This window comes from Entelurus aequoreus, linkage group LG06, assembly GCF_033978785.1.
Source record: "Entelurus aequoreus isolate RoL-2023_Sb linkage group LG06, RoL_Eaeq_v1.1, whole genome shotgun sequence".
NCBI lineage: Eukaryota > Metazoa > Chordata > Actinopteri > Syngnathiformes > Syngnathidae > Entelurus > Entelurus aequoreus.
In genome coordinates this window covers 45,559,786-45,584,026 of record NC_084736.1, presented here as the reverse complement: position 1 = coordinate 45,584,026, position 24,241 = coordinate 45,559,786, and the positions used below count along the sequence as shown (strand labels likewise).

Here is a 24,241-nt window from a genome sequence, read left to right as displayed (position 1 = left end):
TTGTTTTGGTGACAGGTGACACTTCCTCATCTTCCTCCTGCAGGAATGGTATTTGGAGTATTCAAGGGAAAACCTTCCTCAACCAGACCAAAACCGGGAACACGACTTGGACAGTCCTACCGCCAACCCACCTTTTGTCCCCGCACTTCAGCTGGACTCACAAAGCGGACATTACAGTATTAACTAACGTAGCGACACGCTTGTCTTTTGGACCGCTGTGAGTTGACAATATGGTGACTTTTCTCAGGACTCGGACAGACAAGTGGTACATTTTGACCAGAGACGGCAGCGTGTTAATATTATTACACTACATAATGTACAGTACATACACTCTATGAGGCTCATTTAATAAAGTCTCGATTATTCTGTATATACAAATATGTTCTTCAGCAATATTCATGTTTTAATGCAGCAATAGCCTTCGGGGTCAAAGGTTACTCCTTTTTAGACATGGCGTCCAAATAGGTTTTGTATATTTACTAAAAACAAATCAATTTGTCTTTGTACTGTATTAAATTATATTATTGTTATACTTCACAGCGCCTTAACTGTAGTCAGTAAATGTTGTACAGGTGAAACGCCACATAGGAATATCGTGCAAAAGTTCCATTATTTCAGCAATTCAACTTCAAATGTGAAACTAATATGGGATATCAACTGCAAACTGCAAAACATGCAAAGGGAGATACAGTATGTCCAGCCTTTTATTTATCATTTTGATCATCGTGGCTTACAGTTTTTGCAATTTGAGGTTTTCATAAGCTGCAAGCCATAATCATCAAAATTATATCAAAAGAAAGCTTGAAATATATTGAGTTGCAAGTTATGAGCCTATGTCATGTATTGGTTTCACTTTTTAAATCTAATTGCTGAAATTGACAAATTTTGCATGATATTCAGATTTTTTTAGTTGTACCTATATTTAAACCTCATGCCTTAGTTCTGTGGCTCTTCTGATCAGTATTAATAACAAATAGTTTGGACACACTCCTTTTGCAGCTCAAATCCAAAATGGTCTATTTTGTATAACTGCTGCTTTTTAATAAACTCTTCAAATGTGTGTTTCTGACCAGTAATTTACAGAATTTGCAAAAATTATATTTAAAAACCAGTGTAACAATATGTAAAAAGGCACAGACTGCTTCACATTACATTTAGTGAACAGCAAAAGGTATGATTCTGCCCCTATTCATCTAAAAAAGTGTTTATCAGATTTTTGGCACACTAGTCTTCAGTCCTTCCTGAGCAAAAGCTGCTTTTCTCCATGAATATAAAAACCCAGCAAGCTTGTTGGCAGTAGTCAAGTGCGGTAAAATAAGTGCTTGAAAGTCACAGTGTGTCCGTCTTAGATGGAGCCGAACTCGGTGAGCAGCGCGACCACCAGGAAGACGGTGTAGAAGACGAGGAGGACAATGCCGTACGGTCGTCCCAAGTGGAAGCGGCTCAGTGGAACGACGACGAAAGAAAAGACCAGAGACAACCCCAGCGATCCTGCCAGAACCCACGTCAACGTTCCCTCCGGTTCCAGCTGAGGAGGAGAACAGCAGTGTTGGAAAAAGTAGGAGAGTGGGTGAGACAGAGAGTGAGAAAGAGTGAGAGAGTGAGAGAGAGACCTGCACGTCTGTGTGTGTTTTCATCATCTGCACCAGACAGCCCAAGCCAACTCCAAACAGCATGTCTGGTGGTGATGCGGTCAAGGGGCAGACATGAAGAATAAACACAGATTGAACTGAAGCACACAGTGTAGGCACAACCCTAATATCTAATTATGAATCATTTAAAAAATGAATGTGTAGCTTCTCATAGATCAAGGGTGTCCAAAGTGTGGGCCGGGGGCCATTTGTGCCCCACAGCTAATTTCTTAAGGGCCCGCGGCACATTCTAAAAAAACTATTTAAGAAAAACCAAAACATAAAAAAGTGGAATAAAAGAACAAACAGGTGAAATGTAACAAGACTCTAATTGACTCCAATAACAAAGCTGCCATGCAGACTGTTTTTTCTTTAAAGCTGTCATAGCTCAAAAAAGAATAATGAATCAAAATCAATGTTGTGGAGTGAATTATATTTATGTAGTGCTTTACATAGTGCAACCCATTATCTACATCTTGTAAGTTACATTTAAACCCGAGTGGGTGGCACTGGGAGCAGGTGGTTAAGTGTCTTGCCCAAGGGCACAGTGACTAGGATGGAAGCAGGGATCAAACCTGGAACTCTCAAGTTGCTGGCACAGCAGCTCTATCAACCGAGCCACATCGCCCCATTAGGAATTATTGACCTATTCAAGGCTCCAATTATTTCACATCAAATAATCCACTTTGAAATATATTTTTTTGGGGTGAAAAAAGCAATTTTGGCCATTTTTTTTGTTTGCCATTTAAAAAATAAAGATTTATTTGACAAAAATGGCATAAAACGAACAAAAAAACCAACATAAAAATATTAAAAACATAATCAACAGATAGATCTGAAGTTGATCTACAGATTTAAGCGCTGAAAGTAAAAAAAAAAAAAAAAATAGTTTACACTTTTGAGTGGGACCCTTTTGGATCTTCAAGTATTTTAGTGGGTTGGGTTTTTTTTTAAACTGTCATTGCTCCAAAAATAACAAAGAATGGTGTTACGAATTATTGACCTATTTGAAGGTTCCAATTATTTCACATCAATTATTCCACTTAGAATTTTTTTTGTGAGTGAAAATATTGCATATTTTCTGTGTTTGCCATTAAAAAAGGGTGTTGACGAAAAAAAAATTACAACAGACCTGAAGTTGATCTAAAGATTCAAGCGTGGAGTAAAAAATATGAATAATGTTTTATTTACATTTTAATGACCAGAGCCCCTAAAGGTTAAACAAAACCTATATATTGTATTGGTTTTGAAAATGAAAAATGTCAAAATGGCCCCAGCATGCTCTGAATCTTCAGTTTGTGGCCCTCAGTGGAAACACTTTGGACACCCCTGTCATAGATGGAAAATAATGTTTTGTCATGACACACCTTGGGAACAAAGCAATTAAGAAGACATACAAATACAATACTAAAAAAAAAGAAAAAAATGTATAAAACCAACAGTATGAATAATAACATCAATAATAGTTGTTTAATGCTTTAATCCTAAAATTGATTCTCAAAAATTGCAACAAAAATGTTGTATTTATTTATTTTATGGATTCTGGAAAATTATGAACCGATTTAGAATTGAATAAATAAAAATTGCGATTTGAATGTGAATCGATTTAATCTTTAATCTTGCTTAAATTTGACTTTTTGAATAATCTTAACTTGATTGTCTAGTTTTTGCTTGTTTTTCTGTCCTGGACAAACATTACCACCAAAAACGACCATCCGAATTGCAATTCTTATTCACCCGATTCGAAATGGATTCACAGTTTTAAAGAATCGATTTTTAAAAATACCCTTTTTAGACTGTGCTTCCTTGCTGTGCATTTAGGTCGTGCATCTGCAGACAACGTGAGCTTTTGTCACCTGTTTTGTAAAGGTTTTATTATCATTTATGTACCAAATAACTCAATGGGACAATTGGTTTGAACGAGGAATCAACTCCGAATTGAATCATTACCCCAAGAATCTGAATTGAATCGTGAGTTGTTTTGAGATTCAGGTCCCTGCTACTTTTACTGGATTTGGATCAATATTAGTGGTATCAGTCGATTGATATTATCAGTTTTGTCTGGATTTGTCCCAAATGAAAGGATAATGCGTGGTCATGTGACCACTGGTCCACAGAGCAACAAGCATGCTCGCTTGGTGAATTATTATCAGGTTTCGTCTTCGGATTAAAACAATCCGTATCGGATATCATATAATGGTAAGAAAGGGAATATCGAGGATCCATAATCAATGTTGGAGTTTTATTTTTATTAGAAATAGTTACAAATATCTTAAACAAATGGACTCTGTAGCTATAGAAATGTGGTGTGATGAGTCCAATAGTCTATTTTATATTTTCTTCCATGATTGTGATGCTCTGCAAAAGACGAGAATAAATGTCATGACGTGACAATCGAGACAATGCGACCCTTCAGACAAAAAAAGAGGGCAGATAGAACACGATCAAAGTGGCAGAAAAAGGATACTGAAAATGATGCCTCCAAAGCAGGCTGATATCGCCATCCTTGGATAGCCTTGTCTTGCAATGGTGATGTCTGAAAAACAGTCTAAGAAAAAAGAGCAGGTGTGATGTCCAATGATTAATTATGTTTGTGCACGAGCCAGCTCACCTCCAATACTGTTTCCCCAAGCGAGGAGAGTCAACCCCAGCACGGTGTTACTGAGACTCAGCACCACACCCAGCATGTGCAGAAGACTGACCACCTCTGAAGCCGCCGCACTGATCAGGACCGCGCTCACCACGAAGCCCACCAGAGAAAAGATCTGACAGAAAAACAGGACATTTCAATGCAAGCGATGGATGGAATTCATATTTGGGGGTACTTACTGGGTGGTACCTCGGGGGACACTCATTGGTGGTGCTGCAGAAGACAATAGCAGACAGGAAGAGTCCCAGGAGAAAAGTCAGCAGCCACACAGGAAACTGTCCTTCGATCAGATAATGTGCAACTAGACAGAAGAGGGTGAAGAGGATGGTTGTAGGGTGTAACAATGTAACCCCCCAGACATCCTACAATTGTTTCATTCGACGGAGCAATTAGCTTCCAATAACAAACACTTTCATTCTTTCAAGTCCGAGCTCGACTCACAGTCACAGTTGGAATTGTGTCTCAGACCAAATTAAGATTAATTAAGATTAAAGTACCAATGATTGTCACACACTCACTAGATGTGGTGAAATTTGTCCTCTGCATTTGTCCCATCCCCTTGGGGAGCAGTGGGCAGCAGCGGCGCCGCGCCCGGGAATCATTTTGGTGATTTAACCCCCAACTCCAACCCTTTGTTGCTGAGTGCCAAGCAGGGAGGTTATGGGTCCCATTTTTATAGTCTTTGGTATGACTCGGCTGGGATTTGAACTCCAACCTACCGATCTCAGGGCGGACACTCTAACCACTAGGCCACTGAGATGGGGTTTCCTCAGGGGTCACATCTGGGACAACTATTGTTCAATTTGCACGTGCTGTCACCAGGGTAGGATGTTCAATTCGGATTCTTTTGTCAAATCCGATCTTTTTAGGTAATTGTTCACATTACAAAAAAAATGCGATGTCTAATGTGAACGCAATCTGAGCCGCATGCGGACATGACGTCGCATGGGCTGATGTGTTTATGGAAGTAAACATGGCTTCAGCTCACTTGGTCCCAGTCTTGGCTCGTCTGTGGCAGTTTCAGGGATTTTGTGTCAACATTCATTTAATGTGCCCCGCCACATCATTTTAAGGGGTCTACAATATTCATTTGTTGTGCCCCACCACATCATTTTAATGGGGTCCGCCACATTTTATGTAGACTGCCACATCATTTTATTGTGGACCACTACTTCATATAAAAGTGTCCCATCCCATAATTCTAATGTGACCCTCCACGTCATTTTTCCGCTAAGTCGTTTAAACTAGCCTGCCATATCATTTTATGTGGTCCGCCACATCATTTTATGTGGGCCCCTAAGTCATTTAAGTTGGCCTGCCAAGTCATTTTTTGTGGTCCGCTATGTCATTTAAAGTGACCCGCCATATAATTTTATGTGGTCCGCTATGTCATTTAGTGTGGCCTGCCACATCATTTTATGTGGTCAACTAAGTCATTTAATGTTGCCTTCCATGTCATTTTATGTGGTCCGCTATGTCATTTTTTGTGGCCTGCCAGATCATTTTATGTGGGCCACTAAGTCATTTAATGTGGCCTGCCGAGTCATTTTTTTGTGGGCCACAATGTCATTTAATGTGGCCTGCCGAGTCATTTTTTGTGGGCCACTATGTCATTTAAAGTGACCTGCCATATCATTTTATGTGGTTCGCTATGTCATTTATTGTGGCCTGCCACATCATTTTATGTGGTCCGCTATGTAATTTATTGTGGCCTGCCACATCATTTTATGGGGTCCACCACATCATCTTATGTAGTCCACTAAGTCTTTTATTGTGGCCTGGCGCATCATTTAAATGGCCCTCCACATCATTTTATGTGGTCCACTAAGTCATTTTATATGGCCCACCAGTCATTTATATGGCTCACCACGTCATTTACATGGCCCACCATGTCATTTATGTGGCCTGCAAAAGGCTGGAAATAAAAAGCCCTTTCTGGCTACCGTATATGTATTTGTTCTTTCAGTTTTGACAGAACAATGTTGCACACACAATTGCACATGTTCTCCACTTTAATAATATCTGATTACGCAACAAGATGTTACGAGCATTTTTTGACCCACAATTGTGTTAGTGAAAATATAATAACCAAAAACAGTTGCCTTTGCAAATTGAGTAACATATGTTTCTATTCACATTTATTCACTCTTACATGTGGCCCTCTAAGGGCAGCTATAATGCGACGTGGCCCTCAATAAAAATGAGTTTAACACTCCAGTCCTAAAGCACATTATTTTCCCCTGTTTTCTGCTCATTTGTCACCTATTTATTTTACAACCGTCTACAATGAAGAATAATGACGCTTATTTATTTTTCATGACATTTTGATTCCCGAGTGCGGCCGCCGCTGCTGCTCACTACTCCCCTCACCTCCCAGGGGGTGGAACAAGGTGCTGGGTCAAATGCAGAGGTTAATTTCACCACACCTAGTGTGTGTGTGTGTGTGTGTGTGTGTGTGTGTGTGTGTGTGTGTGTGCGTGTGTGTGTGTGTGTGTGTGTGTGTGTGTGTGTGTGTGTGTGACTATCAGTGGTACTTTAATTTTAACTTTTATATTGGTCGGATAAACGCGACCTCATCACTCAGACTGCAGTCGCATTTGATGTATATCCAATTGTTATCCACATACGAAAGAGGCCTCGGTCGTATTAGAACAATCCGGAATTGCACTGTCCACATTGGCATGCAAACATGATGCAGGTGATGTATGGGCAAAACAATGGAAAGTGACAAGGCCAATGTGTCCTGCCACCACTATGCATATGACACTCAGATCTACGTGTCACTGACGGCAAGTGGAAGTTGGACTGTGGAGCACATCAGTGTGTGAATGCAAAATCATTTTCTACAGCTAAACTTAGACCCAACCGAAATCGTCTCTGGCCCACACATGCAAAGAGAAAATGTTATTAGTCACCTTTCTAAGAACATTAATAAACAGTTTAGATATGTAGAAAATATTGCACTCAGATTTGAACCATGACGGCCTCTTTAATTGAATAATTGAGCTTTTCACCAAATAAAAACATTATCAAAATTAAATGAACACGTAATCGTGGACATGAAACACTTAGTTTTACATTTATGTAGGAAAGCTGCAATATAAATTGGATTTAGTGCTCTGAAATCTCAAAATGGGTGTCAATCTGCAGATCAAGAATGATACTTCTTCCCACTTACATAGTCCAGACTGGAAGACGAGCACACACACGAGGGGGGCAGTGACCAAATGAAGACAGTTGAGTGGGCGTCTCCAGTTCTTGTCCTCTTTATCAAGATCAACGACAGGAATGCACAGCAGCAGCAAGAACTCCACAGGGGTCTGAGAGGCAGACATAACAATGGTTTTATTTATTTTTTAATATTTTGAAATTCTATTATCTTAATTTTTTTAATATTAATTGTTTTCAAATATTTATATAGATTTTCATATAAGAAAAAAAGACATGACATTTCAAAGGTCCCCTATGAGATCATGCATAGGGCCCCATTTGGCATGAATAAGTGCATGTAAAATGTCAAATAATAAGGTGCTTCATATGAAATTTTACAGAAAACATATTCATAGCACCTTCCTGCTCCGTCACTGATATGAAAATAATGGCAATTTTCCCCATAAAGCTGCATTGTGCCCCATGGTGCGCAGTGTCAGTGCTGGACTGATCTGAGCAGTACAGTATCAAATTCTGGCTGGTGAAGAGATGGCAAATTTATGTTTTAAATGTATTTTGCACAAAAACCTATTGAAAAAAATTATTTCTCATTAATTAGTTTTAGTACAAATCACGCATAAAATTAAATTCAAGTTTGACCTAAGTACAAAGTAAATACAAACGGCTGAAATTTTTTTGTCATTGTTTGATTCTGCATAGGGCCCAAATTTAGCCAGGGACAGCCCTCTCCCCTATTGTGCAAATTTGACTTTTTATCAATGTTCTAACAGTACAGTATTCAAATAATACAAGCAAAGCTCATTAGCAACAACGTCGCAGAGGCACAAACAGGTGTGTATTCCTATACTAAAAGCACTTTAAATCCACATTTTGGTTTTGATTACTTCCAACTGGTGAAATATAGTTTAACATGGAACCTTCTAATGACAATTTTGGACTGTGGCTATCTGTCGCAGCTTGGGATGGAATGATATGAAAAATGACAAATTATCACGGTATTGGAAAATCTGCTCAAAAAGTACTTATAGACAAATACATATTTTAACCAAGCCTTGTTTGAATACAGTATATGAATGAATATATATATGTATACCGTATTTTTCGGAGTATAAGTCGCTCCGGAGTATAAGTCGCACCGAACGAAAATGCATAATAAAGAAGAAAAAAAATATATATATAAGTCGCATTTTTTGGGGAAATGTATTTGCTAAAACCCAACACCAAGAATAGACATTTGAAAGGCAATTTAAAATAAATAAAGAATAGTGAACAACAGGCTGAATAAGTGTACGTTATATGACGCATAAATAACCAACTGAGAACGTGCCTGGTATGTTAACGTAACATAATATGGTAAGAGTCATTCAAATAACTATAACATATAGAACATGCTATACGTTTACCAAACAATCTGTCACTCCTAATCGCTAAATCCCATGAAATCTTATACGTCTAGTCTCTTACGTGAATGAGCTAAATAATAGTATTTGATATTTTACGGTAATGTGTTAATAATTTCACACATAAGTCGCTCCTGAGTATAAGTCGCACCCCCGGCCAAACTATGAAAAAAACTGCGACTTATAGTCCGAAAAATACGGTATATATACAGTATATCTATACGCACACACATACATATGTACAGGCACACAATATATAGCTTATTTAGTTAAAATAGTTGCAAATACAGCAATGTGTTTATACATGTTTAGATTAGGGTATGACATTTTATGACGTTTAGTCAGGTTAGCATTTAAGCTAGCTAGCGATTACTATGGATGTGACTCTTACAACAACTCAGGATTTGAATCCAATTCTTGGGGTGACGATTTGATTCCGAATCGATTCACGATTCAAACTGATTAAAGCAAAAAGGTCCTCTTGGCTGCTGAAGTACTCAAAAGTATAAATAAGAACATATTTCTTTCAAGCAACCCTAAAAATTATCGGCGCTAGCGATTAGCTGTGTTAACGACTAGTGGCGCTAGCTAACGATTTCTGGCACCAGCTGATATAGAGTGATCAACTGTGCTAGCTTCTAGCTAGCAATTAAATGAGCAATATCACCGGTCCATGAATTTATCGAACTGCGGTTATAAATCACGGTTTTACGACCATGTAATTTGAAATGGTATTAGTAACTGTTGGGAGTTTTACTGGTAATCGTTACATCCCTACAGCCTCAGCACACCTTCAATATTTTGACGACTCTCCACTTCCACGATTCCCTCCTCCACCTCCTGTTATCCACTGGGTTGAGTGAGCTCAGTAAGATCTGGCTGGTAGACTGAGTGTACTGCAGAAGGGGTCTGTACTCAGACTCTGAAACACAAAGTTGATATGAACATACCCCAACTATGCACACGGACATTTGAACTACCATATTCCGGTTGGTGCATCCCAGCTGGCAAGCAGGGAACGTCGTCGTCATACAAGTCAGACGACTCAAACTCGGCTGCAGAGGAAACAAACCGTTAGTGGTTTGAGTAAAAACACCTGCAGTATTTCTACCACTTTGTGTGTCCAACCTTGAATATGTGGAACACCTTCGATCCTTCCATTAATCAAACGCTTTTGTCGGTTGTAGATGTACGCACTGATGATTACTGTCACCACATACACCACGTAGAGGCCCAGGTACCCTGCACACATGAGGAAACTCAAGTTAGACTTAAGTAATATCCATCTTTCATTAAGTATCAGCTTTTATGTTTGCCAGTGGAGAGAAAAAAAGATGACCATCTAATTTGCATAATTGGCCGTGAAGCAGGTGCACGTAATTTTAATGGACGCGTAAGGAGAGACAAAATGTGAGGAAAAGCAGAACAAAGTTGTTTAAAACTTTCTTCCATCGCTTCTTTTACTGGGGGTTTTTATGTGAGTGTTATTATAAGGGGAAGGGCCCGCTGTTTGTTGTTAAAAGTGATATGTGCTTTCATGTCAGTCTCCAAAATTCCCCAATAAGACCAGAAAAAGTCACTAGATTGGTTGTTAATCATTTTTGTTCTTTTTAAAGAGTATCTAGAAATATTTGCTAAATATCGTTTGCAACATGGATCCCTCCTGCTATGTCTTCTTATTCTCTGGCAGACCAGGGGCCTCGTTTATAAAGTTTGCTGTGCAAAAAAACTTGCATCAAACGGGGTGAAATGTGCGTAATTATCTGTCACCGCAAACATTGCTGTTCATAGAAAAATGTGTATTCCTACACACTATTTCCACTTTTATAATTTTCGACGGCCAATTGTGTCACCACCAAATAAAGCTCATACTCGCATGAAAACTATATAATACATAAAAAAACCTATGTTACAATGTGTGAGTAGTCCTCGAATTTTGGAAGCATTATTTATTTGTCAGAGCCTAAATATGTGAAATATAGAGCTTTATTAAAGGCCTACTGAAACCCACTACTACCGACCACGCAGTCTGATAGTTTATATATCAATGATGAAATCTTAACATTGCAACACATGCCAATACGGCCGGGTTAACTTATAAAGTGCAATTTTAAATTTCCGGCTAAACTTCCGGTTGAAAACGTCTTTGGATGATGACGACGTATGCGCGTGACGTAGCCAGTGAAACAGGAGTATCGGTACCCCATTGAATCCAATACAAAAAGCTCTGTTTTCATCTCATAATTCCACAGTATTCTGGACATCTGTGTTGGTGAATCTTTTGCAATTTGTTTAATGAACAATGAAGACTGCAAAGAAGAAAGCTGTAGGTGGGATCGGTGTATTAGCGGCGGACTACAGCAACACAACCAGGAAGACTTTGACTCGGACAGCAGACGTGCTAGCCGACGCTAGCCACCGACCGCACGGATGATCGTGGTGAAGTCCTTCATCCTTCCGTCGATGGCTGGAACGCAGGTGAGCACGGATGTTGATGAGCAGATGAGGGCTGGCTGGCGTAGGTGGAGCGCTAATGTTTCTTTTCATAGCTCTGTGAGGTCCCGTTACTAAGTTAGCTTCAATGGCGTCGTTAGCAACAGCATTTTTAAGCTTCGCCAAGCTGGAAAACATTAACCGTGTATTTACATGTCCCTGGTTTAATAGTATTGTTGATCTTCTGTCTATCCTTCCAGTCAGGGATTTATTTATTTTGTTTCTATATGCATTTAAGCCCGATGCTATCACTTTAGCTCCGAAGCTAAAGTGTTTCGTCGATGTATTGTTGTGGAGATAAAAGTCACTGTGAATGTCCATTTCGCGTTCTCGACTCTCTTTTTCAAGAGGATATAGTATCTGAGGTGGTTTAAAATACAAATCCGTTATCCACAATAGAAAAAGGAGAGAGTGTGGAATCCAATGAGCAAGCTTGTACCTAAGTTACGGTCAGAGCGAAAAAAGATATGTCTTGCACTGCATTCTAGTACTTCACTCGAACGTTCCTCATCCACGAATCTTTCATCCTCGCTCAAATTAATGGGGTAATCATCACTTTCTCGGTCCGAATCCCTCTCGCTGCTGGTGTAAACAATGGGAAAATATGAGCAGTCCTTCCTCAGGTGTCGTCACGCTACTTCCGGTAGGGGCAAGGCTTTTTTTTATCAGAGACCAAAAGTTGCAAACTTTATCGTCGTTGTTCTATACTAAATCCTTTCAGCAAAAATATGGCAATATTGCGAAATGATCAAGTATGACACATAGAATGGATCTGCTATCCCCGTTTAAATAAAAAAAAATCATTTCAGTAGACCTTTAATGTAGTGATATTGTATATGTACTTATAATGTGGTGGGTCATTGAAGTATTTTTTTTATTTTTGATCATTTTAATTGAAAGATGTACTTTTAAAAAATGTATAAATAGGTCTTTGGAATTTGTGTGTAAATATATTTTTTAGGACTAAAGACTAACAAATTAGATTGCAACACATTATTTTGTCAGATAAAATCATTTTCAATGCATTTAGACTTTTGGAGTTTATAACAGGGTGGGAGTGCAAAAGCTTGGATCTCACGTGTTCATGCTGCATATACACAACCACTACACTAGTATTCTTACCACAAACATACTTGTATAAAATAAACAAATCACATTTATTGTGCCAATAAAATATTGAAATCATTTTTTGTGCCTGCCAATAGGCCACAAGAGCTTTAAATACCACTACTTGGGCCATGAAAAAGAATGTCTGCTTTGCATTACTTGACAAAATAAATACATATAAATAATAAATATATTATTTGGACAAAAGCTTGGCAAACTCAAGACTAAAACCTGAACATGTTTTTCTCTTCTCAGCAGCAGTTCTTAGTGCCGGTGGAGCTGACATTAGGATTAGTCAAATATTATTGGCATTTTTAGAAGATGTGATGTTATTTGGCCTCCCAAAAATAATGGTGTCACGGTGGTCGACATAATAAACACCAATCTGATTATATTGCCTTCTTTTTTGGAGTCGTCGTCTCTGTTTTCCTTCATTCGCACATCCAACACGTGATTCTTAAACTCATCACCATATTCATGAGATAATTAGCATGATTATGGATGATTGTGGGAGGATTGTGTTAAGAAGCAGTGTTACACTGCCATCTACTGTACCGAGTTGTAATGACAAGCGGACAGTCCCATTATAAGGTGTGAAGGCGGACAGAGAGCGGCAAACCTAATTGTGGTGGTCCGTCATTTACCTCCACATTCATGTTATTGTGCTCTCCAACCTATGTGCGATGTTGTTGAACTAGCAGCACACATCTATAACATGGAACACATTTTCTACAATGAACAATCGTAATCTATAGGCAACAGAAACCATTTTTGGAACGCTTTCACCTGAATTTTCCATCGGCACTGAGTGCTGCCACCCAAGCCCCAAAATAATTTTTTTTAAATCAAGACTCTATTTACTGCAATTGGGTGCATTTCTAAACCATATTTTACCTCTAGATGTATTCTCATCTACCAACCTATTTTTGATACTTACATGTCCCATGTAATGTACCACAGAATGTTTTTTTGTAGAAAATGCTCATTACATTATAATCATCATGGAAAATTCTATTACATGCATGCAAAGAACTCAGTAAACGTTTGGCAACTCTATATATAGCCACGCCCCCTCGGGTAAGTATATAAACTGTATATATATATATATACATAAATAAATATATATATATACATATATGCACATACATAGCCTATACATATATATATGTGTACATATTATTTTAGTATAATGGATATATAATTAATCATGAATATAATTGGATATTAAGAGTATGTAAAAGTGCGACTCCTACCTCGTTTACTTCTGTGACGACCATTTTAAAAGTTTTATAATCAATCAAAAATATCAAGCAGCAGAAATGCGCCAAACATGGATACGTGTGGAGAGAGGGTTTAGCATTTTCCCATCACGCAATATAATGGATTTAATTTTGTATAATGGATGTAATTTTGAATTTTTTATGTTGATTGGGCTTTATTTTTTTTTATAACATCCTCAAAGTTCAGTGAGCAGGTTGTGTTATGTGTGACTAGTGATGGGTCCGGCAACACCAATGCATCGCCTCATGCGTGGAGCTCATAGAGCAACACCCTGTGTCAGTGCGCGTACCGCTTTTAGAAAGTCACGTGACCGACCATGCGCTGTTTCGGTCACTTGACCGATACGCGAACTGTGTCGCACTGACGCCTCCTCTGTGCCCTGTGAGCAGGTCTTTTCTACAGCCGGAGAAATAATAACTAAGAAGAGAAATCGTCTAAAATTTAATACGTTGGAAAAACTGTTTTTTTTTAAATAAAAATGTGTAAAAAAATAAATAAATAATACAAAAAAAAATCCCAGTCCACAAGCATCCTCATTCACAACACGTTCTCTTAGATTTCCATGTTATGATTAGAGATGATAAATGCTTTAAAATGTAATATCGGAAATTATCAGTATCGTTTTTTTTATTATCGGTATCGTTTTTTTTTATTTAATTTTTTTATTAAATCATCATAAAAACACAAGATACACTTACAATTAGTGCACCAACCCAAAAAACCTCCCACCCCCATTTACACTCATTCACACAAAAGGGTTGTTTCTTTCTGTTGTTAATATTCTGGTTCCTACATTATATATCAATATATATCAATACAGTCTGCAATGGATACAGTCCATAAGCACACATGATTGTGCGTGCTGCTGGTCCACTAATAGTACTAACCTTTAACAGTTAATTTTACTCATTTTCATTAATTACTAGTTTCTATGTAGCTGTTTTTATATTGTTTTACTTTCTTTTTTATTCAAGAAAATGTTTTTAATTTATCTTATTTTATTTTATTAATTTTTAAAAAAGGACCTTATCTTCACCACACCTGGTTGTCCAAATTAGGCATAATAATGTGTTAATTCCACGACTGTATATATCGGTATCGGTTGATATCGGTATCGGTAATTAAGAGTTGGACAATATCGGATATCGGCAAAAAGCCATTATCGGACATCCCTAGTTAATGTTCACATTATTTATTGACTGTATCTAAAAAAGATACAAATATATTTTTATTTAAATAAAGATATGAAATAATCCTAAATGAAATACAATGACTTGGTTTATATTATTGTATATACTAGGTCATAATATCAGTGTCAGTTGAGTCGTTCCATAGGTTGCCTGTAGGGATTTTTAATGTCCAGCAGATGTCAGTATTTAGTGACACAGTATCGACACAGTATCAATACAGTTTTGCAATGTGTCGAAACGCTTCATGACGCCTCATCAACCCATCACTATGTGTGACCATGTGTGTTGATTTTTTTGTGTTGCATTTTTTTAGTGCAATGAGTAGGGAAGGTTGTTTGAATTGGGTCATATAGGTAAATGTTGTGCTTAGTGTATTATGGTCATTGACATGGTGTACTCATGTCGCCCGATAAAATTGTAACAATCAGGCTGTCGAATATTCAAAATTATTCTGGAAACACCCCACCTGCCAGATTCCTAATTAGACTCTGGATGTCTTGCAAGCAAACCTGAAAATGCCAGAGTTTGGACACCCGTGCTCTAGAACTGCAACTGGTTTGGAAGTAACAGTGTTCGTATTGTAATCATCCAGATATGATGAGCAGCAAAGTAGAAGAGCGAATGCAGGCCACAACAAGTAAGCAAATTTGATGACGCTAGCTATGCTAACTAGCGAGCTTGTTTTGGCGTCCTTGATCGTGTCCCTGCCCTGCAACTCAGCGCGGCGTTTAGGCAAGAGGAACAGTGAGTAGATGCGGCTGAGGTGTTCAACAAATTTTGTTTAGATCCAATTTTTTTTATATTTCATTTAAAAAATGCAGCACGTGATATTGAAATAAGGTTTAAAAACATGCCTGTATTTAAGAGGCTCTATCCTCTGTGCACAAGTTTAATAGATAAGCTTTGCGTGCACCATCAAGTTTGCACGTGTTTTAGTACACGCAAAGCTTTAGTAGATCCGGCCCTAAGTGCTATGGCATGTGAAAGTACCCAGTGTTTCTCCAAACGTGGTGGTTCCTCTGAACAGGATGACATAAGTCCAGAACACGGCCACCATGTAGAAGATGACGTCTCGCAGAAAAGGACGAGAGGCCACAGCGAAAGGTTTGACGAGCGCCACGCTGCCGGCGACGACGGTGGTGACGAATATGCCAGCTCCTGCATGTGGACGTGGATGGACAAAGAAGAATGACATGAAAATACTAGATGGCAGCAGGATGGACGTTTATACTTCAAAGGCTTCTTTGAGCAATGGATAAGGAAAGAGTGCCGGTACCGAATAACGCTCCGACCGCCAGTCCAGCAGTGTGAGGGCGGGAGAAGGCTGCTATGGCACTGAAGATGTCTGGAGCTCCGTTACCAAGAGCCAGAAAGGTCACGCCCTCAACACGAACACAACAGTCAAGGAGGGATGATTCAATAACAACATTGACAATGACAGCGTGAGGAGCAATCACCATATCATAAGATCCCTGCTGTGATGTAAACCAACAAACCTATGACGTGGTGAATATGATTTATAAACAATAGAGGTAAGTGGGACTAGCTGGATAAATAGAACCTGAAAGTTGAAATGTATGCCTGGCAGAACCTTTGCCACTTCAATCCATGAGGAGACTCATTTTGCATAAATAAATTCATTTAAAATGTCAACTCATATAAATTTTTACTGCAAACGTAATCCGAGCACAATGTGTGTGTGTACATAAAATATTTTAATATGATGGATATCTGTGTTGGCCCTGCGATGAGGTGGCGACTTGTGCAGGTTGTACCCCGCCTTCTGCCCGAATGCAGCTGAGATAAGCTCCAGCACCCCCCGCGACCCCGTAAGGGACAAGCGGTAGAAAATGGAAGAATGGATGGATATATAATTAATATAATGGATATATAATTAATACATTGGATATATAATTAATATAACTGGATATTAGGAGTACCCGCGACCCTGAGAGGGACAAGCGGTAGAAAATGGATGGATAGATGGATATCAAGAGTATGTGAAAGTTTGACTTCTACCTTGACCTCCTACCTCCTACCTGTGACGACCTCCTTAAAGTTTGGTAATGAATCAAAACTATCAAGCAGCTAAAATGCACCAAACATGGATAAGTGTGGAGAGAGTGTTTTACATGTTTCCCATCATGCACTCTAATGGATTTAAATGGGTGTCATTTAGATTTTTTTATGGTGTTTGGATATCCACAAAGTTCAGTAAGCAGGTTGTATTATGTGTGACCATATGAGTTGACTTTTATATTAGTTGCATTTTTTGGGGGGAGAGAGGGGACCATGACTAGGGAAGGTTGTTTGGATTGTGTCATATAAGCAACTGCTGTGCAATTGTTACAAATTACCTTCAATGGGTCATTGTTTTGATCTACTCACATTGTCCACAAGATGGCAGCAAATATGTAGCATTCAGAGACGGCCTGGTATTTCAGAATCAGAATCAGAATAGTTTTATTGCCATAGTTTGAGAACGGGTTCACAAACTAGGAATTTTTCTTGGTGCAATCGTGCAACATAAAACACATATAACACAGATTTGGTAATAACAAGAGCTGTAACTGAGCTATCAGATCTTGTTATAGACTTAGAAGGAATTCAAAGGAACTACTGTTAGGAGTTATTGTTCATGTGCCTGATGGCCGAGGGGAAAACATTAATTTAGAAAGCACTCGCCGTGCGATGCTTTGTTGAACTCTTGAATTTCGCGGACACAAACCCCTGGTAGGAAGATACAAAAAGGCACAGCTAACCGTTAAGATAATGTAAACGTGTAGGCAGATCGATACAAAAATTGACAGTAACAATACCAAATATAGTATCACTATATGGCCGATACTACAGTGATTATATCAATGTTTTCTATTATCACAAATCATGTTGTGTCCTTTTTGTTATTGTCTACAAACTCAGGAAATAAGAGCCGATAGTATTTTTTTGCTTTTGATTAGTTATTTTGCATTATTGACATTATCAGATCATTCTGTTTTTGTCAAATTACAGATGTGATCAAAAATTTAATTATTTAACCCTCTTCAGCATACATATTTTAATAGCAGTTAAGTAGCGCCAGGACTAAAGAGTCCTTAAGGAGTTATGAGAGTGTATGAACATTTTGGGGGGGGGTTCATATGTTTTACTACTGTTTTAGCTCAAATCTCTCAATCAACTTTGTCTTAAATAAAAATAGCTAATGTGTCTTTTTTTCCCTTTTGAATGCCCATTTGATCTAATTTTGTCAATTGTTTATTCTTGTAAAAAATGCATAAACTGAGTTATCATCAATACAGAATAAATGTTCAAGGGCTGGGGTACAGGGGTAAAGATCAGGACAACTTAAGATCAGTAATAAAACAAATGTTGATGCATTTTTTTATGTTTTGTTGTGTCACACCTAAACCTCAAGCCGTTTAATGTCATAGAACAATTTTTAATGATACTGAAAATTTTGAGTATTAACATATGTATGGCCGATTTTAACTAATAATTGGATGGATTGATACCCAAATTTGTAGTATCGCTCAAAACTAATGTGAAGTATTGAAACAACATTTTAATAGAAGTGTTGATCGAATCATGTTAAACCAGAAGTTTGTACCCATTTTGAAATGGTTCTATTATTATTCATATGCCAAATAATGTATCATGATGTACAGTAGGGAAGGGATTCATATGGCCCCATTCCTGGGTGGATCCCGTATGGGAATAAAGTTAATCATTATGCAATGCAGTCTGTTGAAAATGATGGAAAGCCCTACTCTACATAGCAACTGACTGTCAAAGTTGCAATTGCCACAAAACACATTTTAAGGTATTGAACACTTCACTGCCGTCTGTATAGTGCACCTCCAAAATCGTCATGCTTCATTTGTCAGGTAACCTGCGGCGAATGAATATGAATCCCTGTTTTACTCTATATCATTATCGCAATATAGATTTTATCGCCCATCCCTCGTTAGAATTAAACTAAACAGGCTGTTATCAATTAACCACAATGGCCATAGTTGCCCAGCAGGCCCAAGACATTGATACAATGTTGATTATACGTACATATTCTTTACAACTGACTTTGAAAAAACATTGCAAAATAATTGTATTTGTAAATTGAGACAATGTTAATGTCCAATGTTGGATCAATGCTGGTGGTTGGGAAATGACCAAAATTCAATGGTCAAATCAACATCAGAACCCAACATTGATTAAACGTCGCATGTTGTTCCAATGTTATGTTTGAGTTGCTCATAATGTCTTGTGCCTGCTGGGTGACTCAGAGCCACATCCGATCGTATAGCATGGACCACATACAGCAGGCCAGCTTTGCTTTGATTGGTCAGACAACAGACGGCTCACACAATGGTAGCCAATAGGAGCCCTTCAGGGGTGAAGGATACAGCGACGTTGTGAGTGAGGTGCAGACTGGTGGAGATGGCCGACAGGTTGGGACAGAAACTGGAGAGAAACACACACAGAAGAACTTTATGAGAAACTTTTTGAATCATTTCATTGTGCGTTTTGTGTACCGAGAAAAAAAAAAGCAGAACATTCCACTTCCACCAGGTCACGGTCTAAGCAGTGAAGTGAAACTGATACAAACTTCACAGCTGAATGTGCATGTGACCCAAAGCAGTAATAAGACACTGAATGGGACGTTTCACGTGCTGCTCAGCTGTGGCATGAACATCCATGACTTACAACTTAGACGCCATGAGGCCAAGGACAAGGAACAAAAAGAGCAGCCATATAACCTGTGGAGAATCACAAGAAGAAACATATCAGGCATGTTTACTATTCTGCAGATGTAACACGCAGATCAAATGCACTGTGAGCCGGCGTGACAAATATTTAGACACGATTGGGAAGTTCAGTGACGTCATTGTGCTGCAATAAGGACACTTCAAAAAGTTTGATGAATGCAGGTTGTGCCAACTTCCTCAAACACACTCATCAGTGTTGCCATACGGGAAATTAATGGTCAAAAATAACTGTAAGAATTATAATACTTTGAGAGAAAAAAAATGTACACTCAATTTGACGTTTCTTAGGACCGTCTGCTACAAATAAATAAATAACACAGACCATGTATAGTACAGTATAGCTTATAATGCAGTTTTACCTTTAAATAAAACAATAGCTCTCTTCGACATTGATTGATTTTTAAGGTACACCTTTTTAATCAGGATTTTTATTGATCATAGGTTCCTCATTTTCATTCTGTTGTTTTCTATTTTATTTATTGCTATTATTGCTTCTACTATCATTATCACTATTTTATGGTTGTATTTATTTATTATTTACATATTATTTTTACATATTATTTTAGTATATGTTGTTTTTTTATTTTTTTTGGGGGGGGTGACTTTTTTGGGTGTAAAGCACTTTGTTTTGCAACTTGACTGTGCATGAAAAGTGCGATATAAATAAAGTTTGATGGATTTATTCATTGATCGACAAAAGATGCCTGTGGCAGAGCAGCACACTCATCTGGTTGTAAAGAGGAATGTGAGACCATACACAACATCAGGCTCAGTGCAGAATGTATCTTGTTTGTGTTTGCTAATAACCAAGGGTTAAATTCTCCTACATTAAGGGATTTTTTGATAACAGATCGTGCATTGTACTGGGAATACAATTTATGTACAGATACTTACTTACTGATAACTATCGTTAGGGTTGGGCATCATTTTATATTTGGACGATTGTAATTCCAGTTCCTCATTTCGAATCTTGTTTTTTATTGTATTTTTTTTCCATTATCGTTATAATTCTCGTTCCGAACAATTCTCGATTCCAAAATTTTTAGGAGGCAGGGTCAAACTTAACTATAAATTTATCAAGGGGGAACTTTCTTCAGCTTTTATTTCCAGGTATTTACATCTAGATTGGATACACAACTTAGAAGATAGCACATTTTGTTTGAAACTACCCATTTTTCATCAGAGCAAAAGTATTGGAACATGTGACTGACAGGTGTGTTTTGTTGCCCAGATGTCTCCCAATTACATTGATTATTCAAACAATAAATAGCACTGAATGTCTAAACTCAGTTTCAGATTGGGTAGGATAGGTTTTGCCTGTGCAGACTGCATTTAGAGGTATAACCAACATGAAAACCAGAGAGCTGTCTATGGGTGAAAAAGAAGCAATTGTGAATCTGAGAGAAGATGGACAATCAATCAGAGCCATTGCACAAACATTGGCCATAGCCAGTACAACCATTTGGAATGTCCTGAAGAAGAAATAAACCACTTGTGTACTAAGCAACAGACGTCGAACAGGTAGACCAAGGAAAACGTCAGCAGTTGATGACAGAAACATTGTGAGAGCTATAAAGAAAGACCCTAAAACAACCGTTAGTGACATCAGCAACAACCTCCGGAGGGCAGGAGTGAAGGTATCCCAATCTACTGTTCGCAGAAGACTTCATGAACAGAAGTACAGAGGCTACACCAGAAGATGCAAACCACTCATTAGCAAGAAGAATAGGAAGGCCAGGCTGGAATTTGCCAAAAGGTACAGAGATGAGCCTCAAAAATTCTAGGAAAAAGTTTTATGGACTGATGAGACAAAGATTAACTTCTTCCAAAGTGATGGAAAGGCGAAAGTTTGGAGAAAGAAAGGATCTGCCCATGATCCCAAACATACAAGCTCATCTGTGAAACACGGCGGAGGTAATGTCATGGCTTGGGCTCGCATGCATTCTTCTGGGACGGGCTCTTTCATCTTCATTGATGATGTAACACATGATGGCAGCAGCAAAATTAACTCAGAAGTCTACAGAAACATTTTGTCTGCTAATTTAAAGAAAGATGCAACCAAACTGATTGGGAGATCCTTCGTCATGCAGCAAGATAACGACCCAAAACACACTGCCAAAACAACAAAGGAGTTCATCGTGGGCAAGAAGTGGAAGGTTTTAGACTGGCCAAGTCAGTCTCCAGACTTAAACTCAATAGAGCATGCATTTTACCTGCTGAAGAGGAGACTGAAGGGAGTAACCCCCCAAAACAAACAACAACTGCAAGAGGCTGCGGTGAAAGCCTGGAAAAGCATCACAAAAGAAGAATGCAACAGTTTGGTGATGTCAATGGCTCATAGGCTTGATGCAGTTATTGAAAGCAAAGGATTTGCAACTAAATATTAAGTCTTATTTACTTTAATCTATTTTAAGTTTATATGTTCCAATACTTTTGCTCACCTAAAAATGTTGTGTTCCATTACAATTAATGCTATCTTCTAAGTTGTGTATCAGATCCAGATGTAAATACCTGGAAATAAAAGCTGAAATGTTGATCTCTTGTCTCATGTTCATCTTTTGATGTTAAACCCAAATGTTTTTAGTCTACAACAAAAATAAAGGAATTGGCCTCACTGTTCCAATACTTTTGGAGGGCACTGTATATATATGTGTACAGATCACATGTATGAACTGTAATTTGTTTAATGTATTAACGGTGAGTGCTATTGACAGCGTAACAAAATCAACACAATATTTAAACTAGTTCCTCATTTTATTACTAGCGCTGTCAAACGATTCAAATATTTAATTGCGATTAATTGCAGTTTGTTCATAGTTAACTCAAAATTTGTCGCCATTAATTGCAGAAAGATATAATTTTTCATCCTGCTATAAGTACAAAAAGGGGCTTACACAAAGCGTGACGGTGAGGGGTGAGAGGTCAGGTGGAAGCAAACAGAAGACTGCTTGTAGATAGTTGATGAAGCCATCTCCCAGTTTACAGTCTGATGTGTTCTTCACAAATGCACAGCGGTCCGCAGCGCTGATGTTCATCACATAGTCACACTGTACACACACACACATTTGTATTCCTTGTCTTCATTCTGACTTTTTTCATTACATACATTAAGCCAAGCAGCTATATAAAGATGAAACACAATCATAAAGGTCTTAAATTTTAAAAATTAAAAAAAAATATACCAATATCTCTTTCTCTCTCTCATATATATATATATATATATATATATATATATATATATATATATATATATATATATATATATATATATATATATATATATATATATATATATATACATATATATATATATATATATATATATATATATATATATATATATATATATACATATATATATATATATATATATATATATATATATATATATATATATATATAGATAGATAGTTATGTATATATATACAATATATATATATATATATATATTCGCCTCTTACCATGCCGTTGTGTCCTTGGGCAGGACACTTCACCCTTGCCCCCGGTGCCGCTCACACCGGTGAATGAATGATGAATGAATGATAGGTGGTGGTCGGAGGGGTCGTAGGCGCAAATTGGCAGCCACGCTTCCGTCAGTCTACCCCAGGGCAGCTGTGGCTACGAAAGTAGCTTACCACCACCAGGTGTGAATGAATGATGGGTTTTTAACATGTAAAGCGACTTTGGGTACTTAGAAAAGCGCTATATAAATCCCAGGTACTATATATTCAAAACATTTGAATATCATGCAAAATTTAATTCAATAAGTGATATCAACTCATTACATGCAAAGTGAGATATCTCAAGCCTTTTATTGTTATAATTTTGATGCTCATGGCTTACGATTTTTGAAAATAATAATACATACATATATATATATATATATATATATATATATATATATATATATATATATATATATATATATATATATATATATATATATATATATACACACACACACACACACACACACAATTATTTTGTTTGTGTTGTTTTTACCTAATAGAAAGTAGTATTTTCCAGTGAATAACAGACAGTTAATCACATTGTGTTGAGATCGTTTTGCATAATATTTTAGCATTAACCATGTAATAATACTGGTTTATATTTGTTCAAATAATGGTTTTACTTTAAAACCCACACACACATATATATGTATATGCATGTATGTATGAAAGTTTGGACACACCTTCTCATTCGATGCGTTTCTTTATTTTCATGACTATTTACATTGTAGATTGTCACTTTCCATAGTCGTTTCGACTGACGGAGGCCTGATGTCACTAAAGGCTAGGGATGATGTTTGATAAGAAATTATCGAGTTCGAGCCTATTATCGAATCCTCTTATCGAACCGATTCCTTATCGATTCTCTTATCGAGTCCAGATAGGTTGTTGTATATGGAAAAAAACACAATATTTGGTTTAACAAAAGCTCACTTTTATTATATAAGAAAACAATTTAATCTAATAAATAAATAAATATTGACTGTTACCCCCCTAAAAAATAAAATAAAATAAATAAATATTGACTGTTGTTACCCAAAGTATAT

At 37.6% G+C, this 24,241-nt stretch overlaps 2 protein-coding genes across 2 annotated transcripts in view; one reads left to right on the top strand and one right to left on the bottom strand.

Moving 5' to 3' along the window:
- The window catches only part of tpcn1 (two pore segment channel 1), a 29,588-nt gene extending 28,528 nt beyond the window's left edge, over positions 1-1,060 (top strand). The window contains exon 27 of the mRNA XM_062050791.1: positions 44-1,060. Coding sequence (XP_061906775.1) covers positions 44-187 — 144 coding nt within the window. The 3' untranslated portion in view covers positions 188-1,060. The remainder of the gene's footprint in view (positions 1-43) is intronic.
- The window catches only part of slc8b1 (solute carrier family 8 member B1), a 27,919-nt gene continuing 4,097 nt past the window's right edge, over positions 420-24,241 (bottom strand). Inside the window, exons 2-15 of the mRNA XM_062050793.1 lie at positions 22,581-22,733; positions 19,625-19,677; positions 19,324-19,381; positions 16,200-16,305; positions 15,914-16,081; positions 9,981-10,094; positions 9,833-9,907; positions 9,644-9,774; positions 7,460-7,601; positions 4,461-4,582; positions 4,243-4,396; positions 4,099-4,179; positions 1,614-1,678; positions 420-1,528 (exon numbers count right to left, since the gene is read on the bottom strand). Of these exons, the coding sequence (XP_061906777.1) occupies positions 1,346-1,528; positions 1,614-1,678; positions 4,099-4,179; positions 4,243-4,396; positions 4,461-4,582; positions 7,460-7,601; positions 9,644-9,774; positions 9,833-9,907; positions 9,981-10,094; positions 15,914-16,081; positions 16,200-16,305; positions 19,324-19,381; positions 19,625-19,677; positions 22,581-22,733 (1,605 nt within the window). The 3' untranslated portion in view covers positions 420-1,345. The remainder of the gene's footprint in view (positions 1,529-1,613; positions 1,679-4,098; positions 4,180-4,242; positions 4,397-4,460; positions 4,583-7,459; positions 7,602-9,643; positions 9,775-9,832; positions 9,908-9,980; positions 10,095-15,913; positions 16,082-16,199; positions 16,306-19,323; positions 19,382-19,624; positions 19,678-22,580; positions 22,734-24,241) is intronic.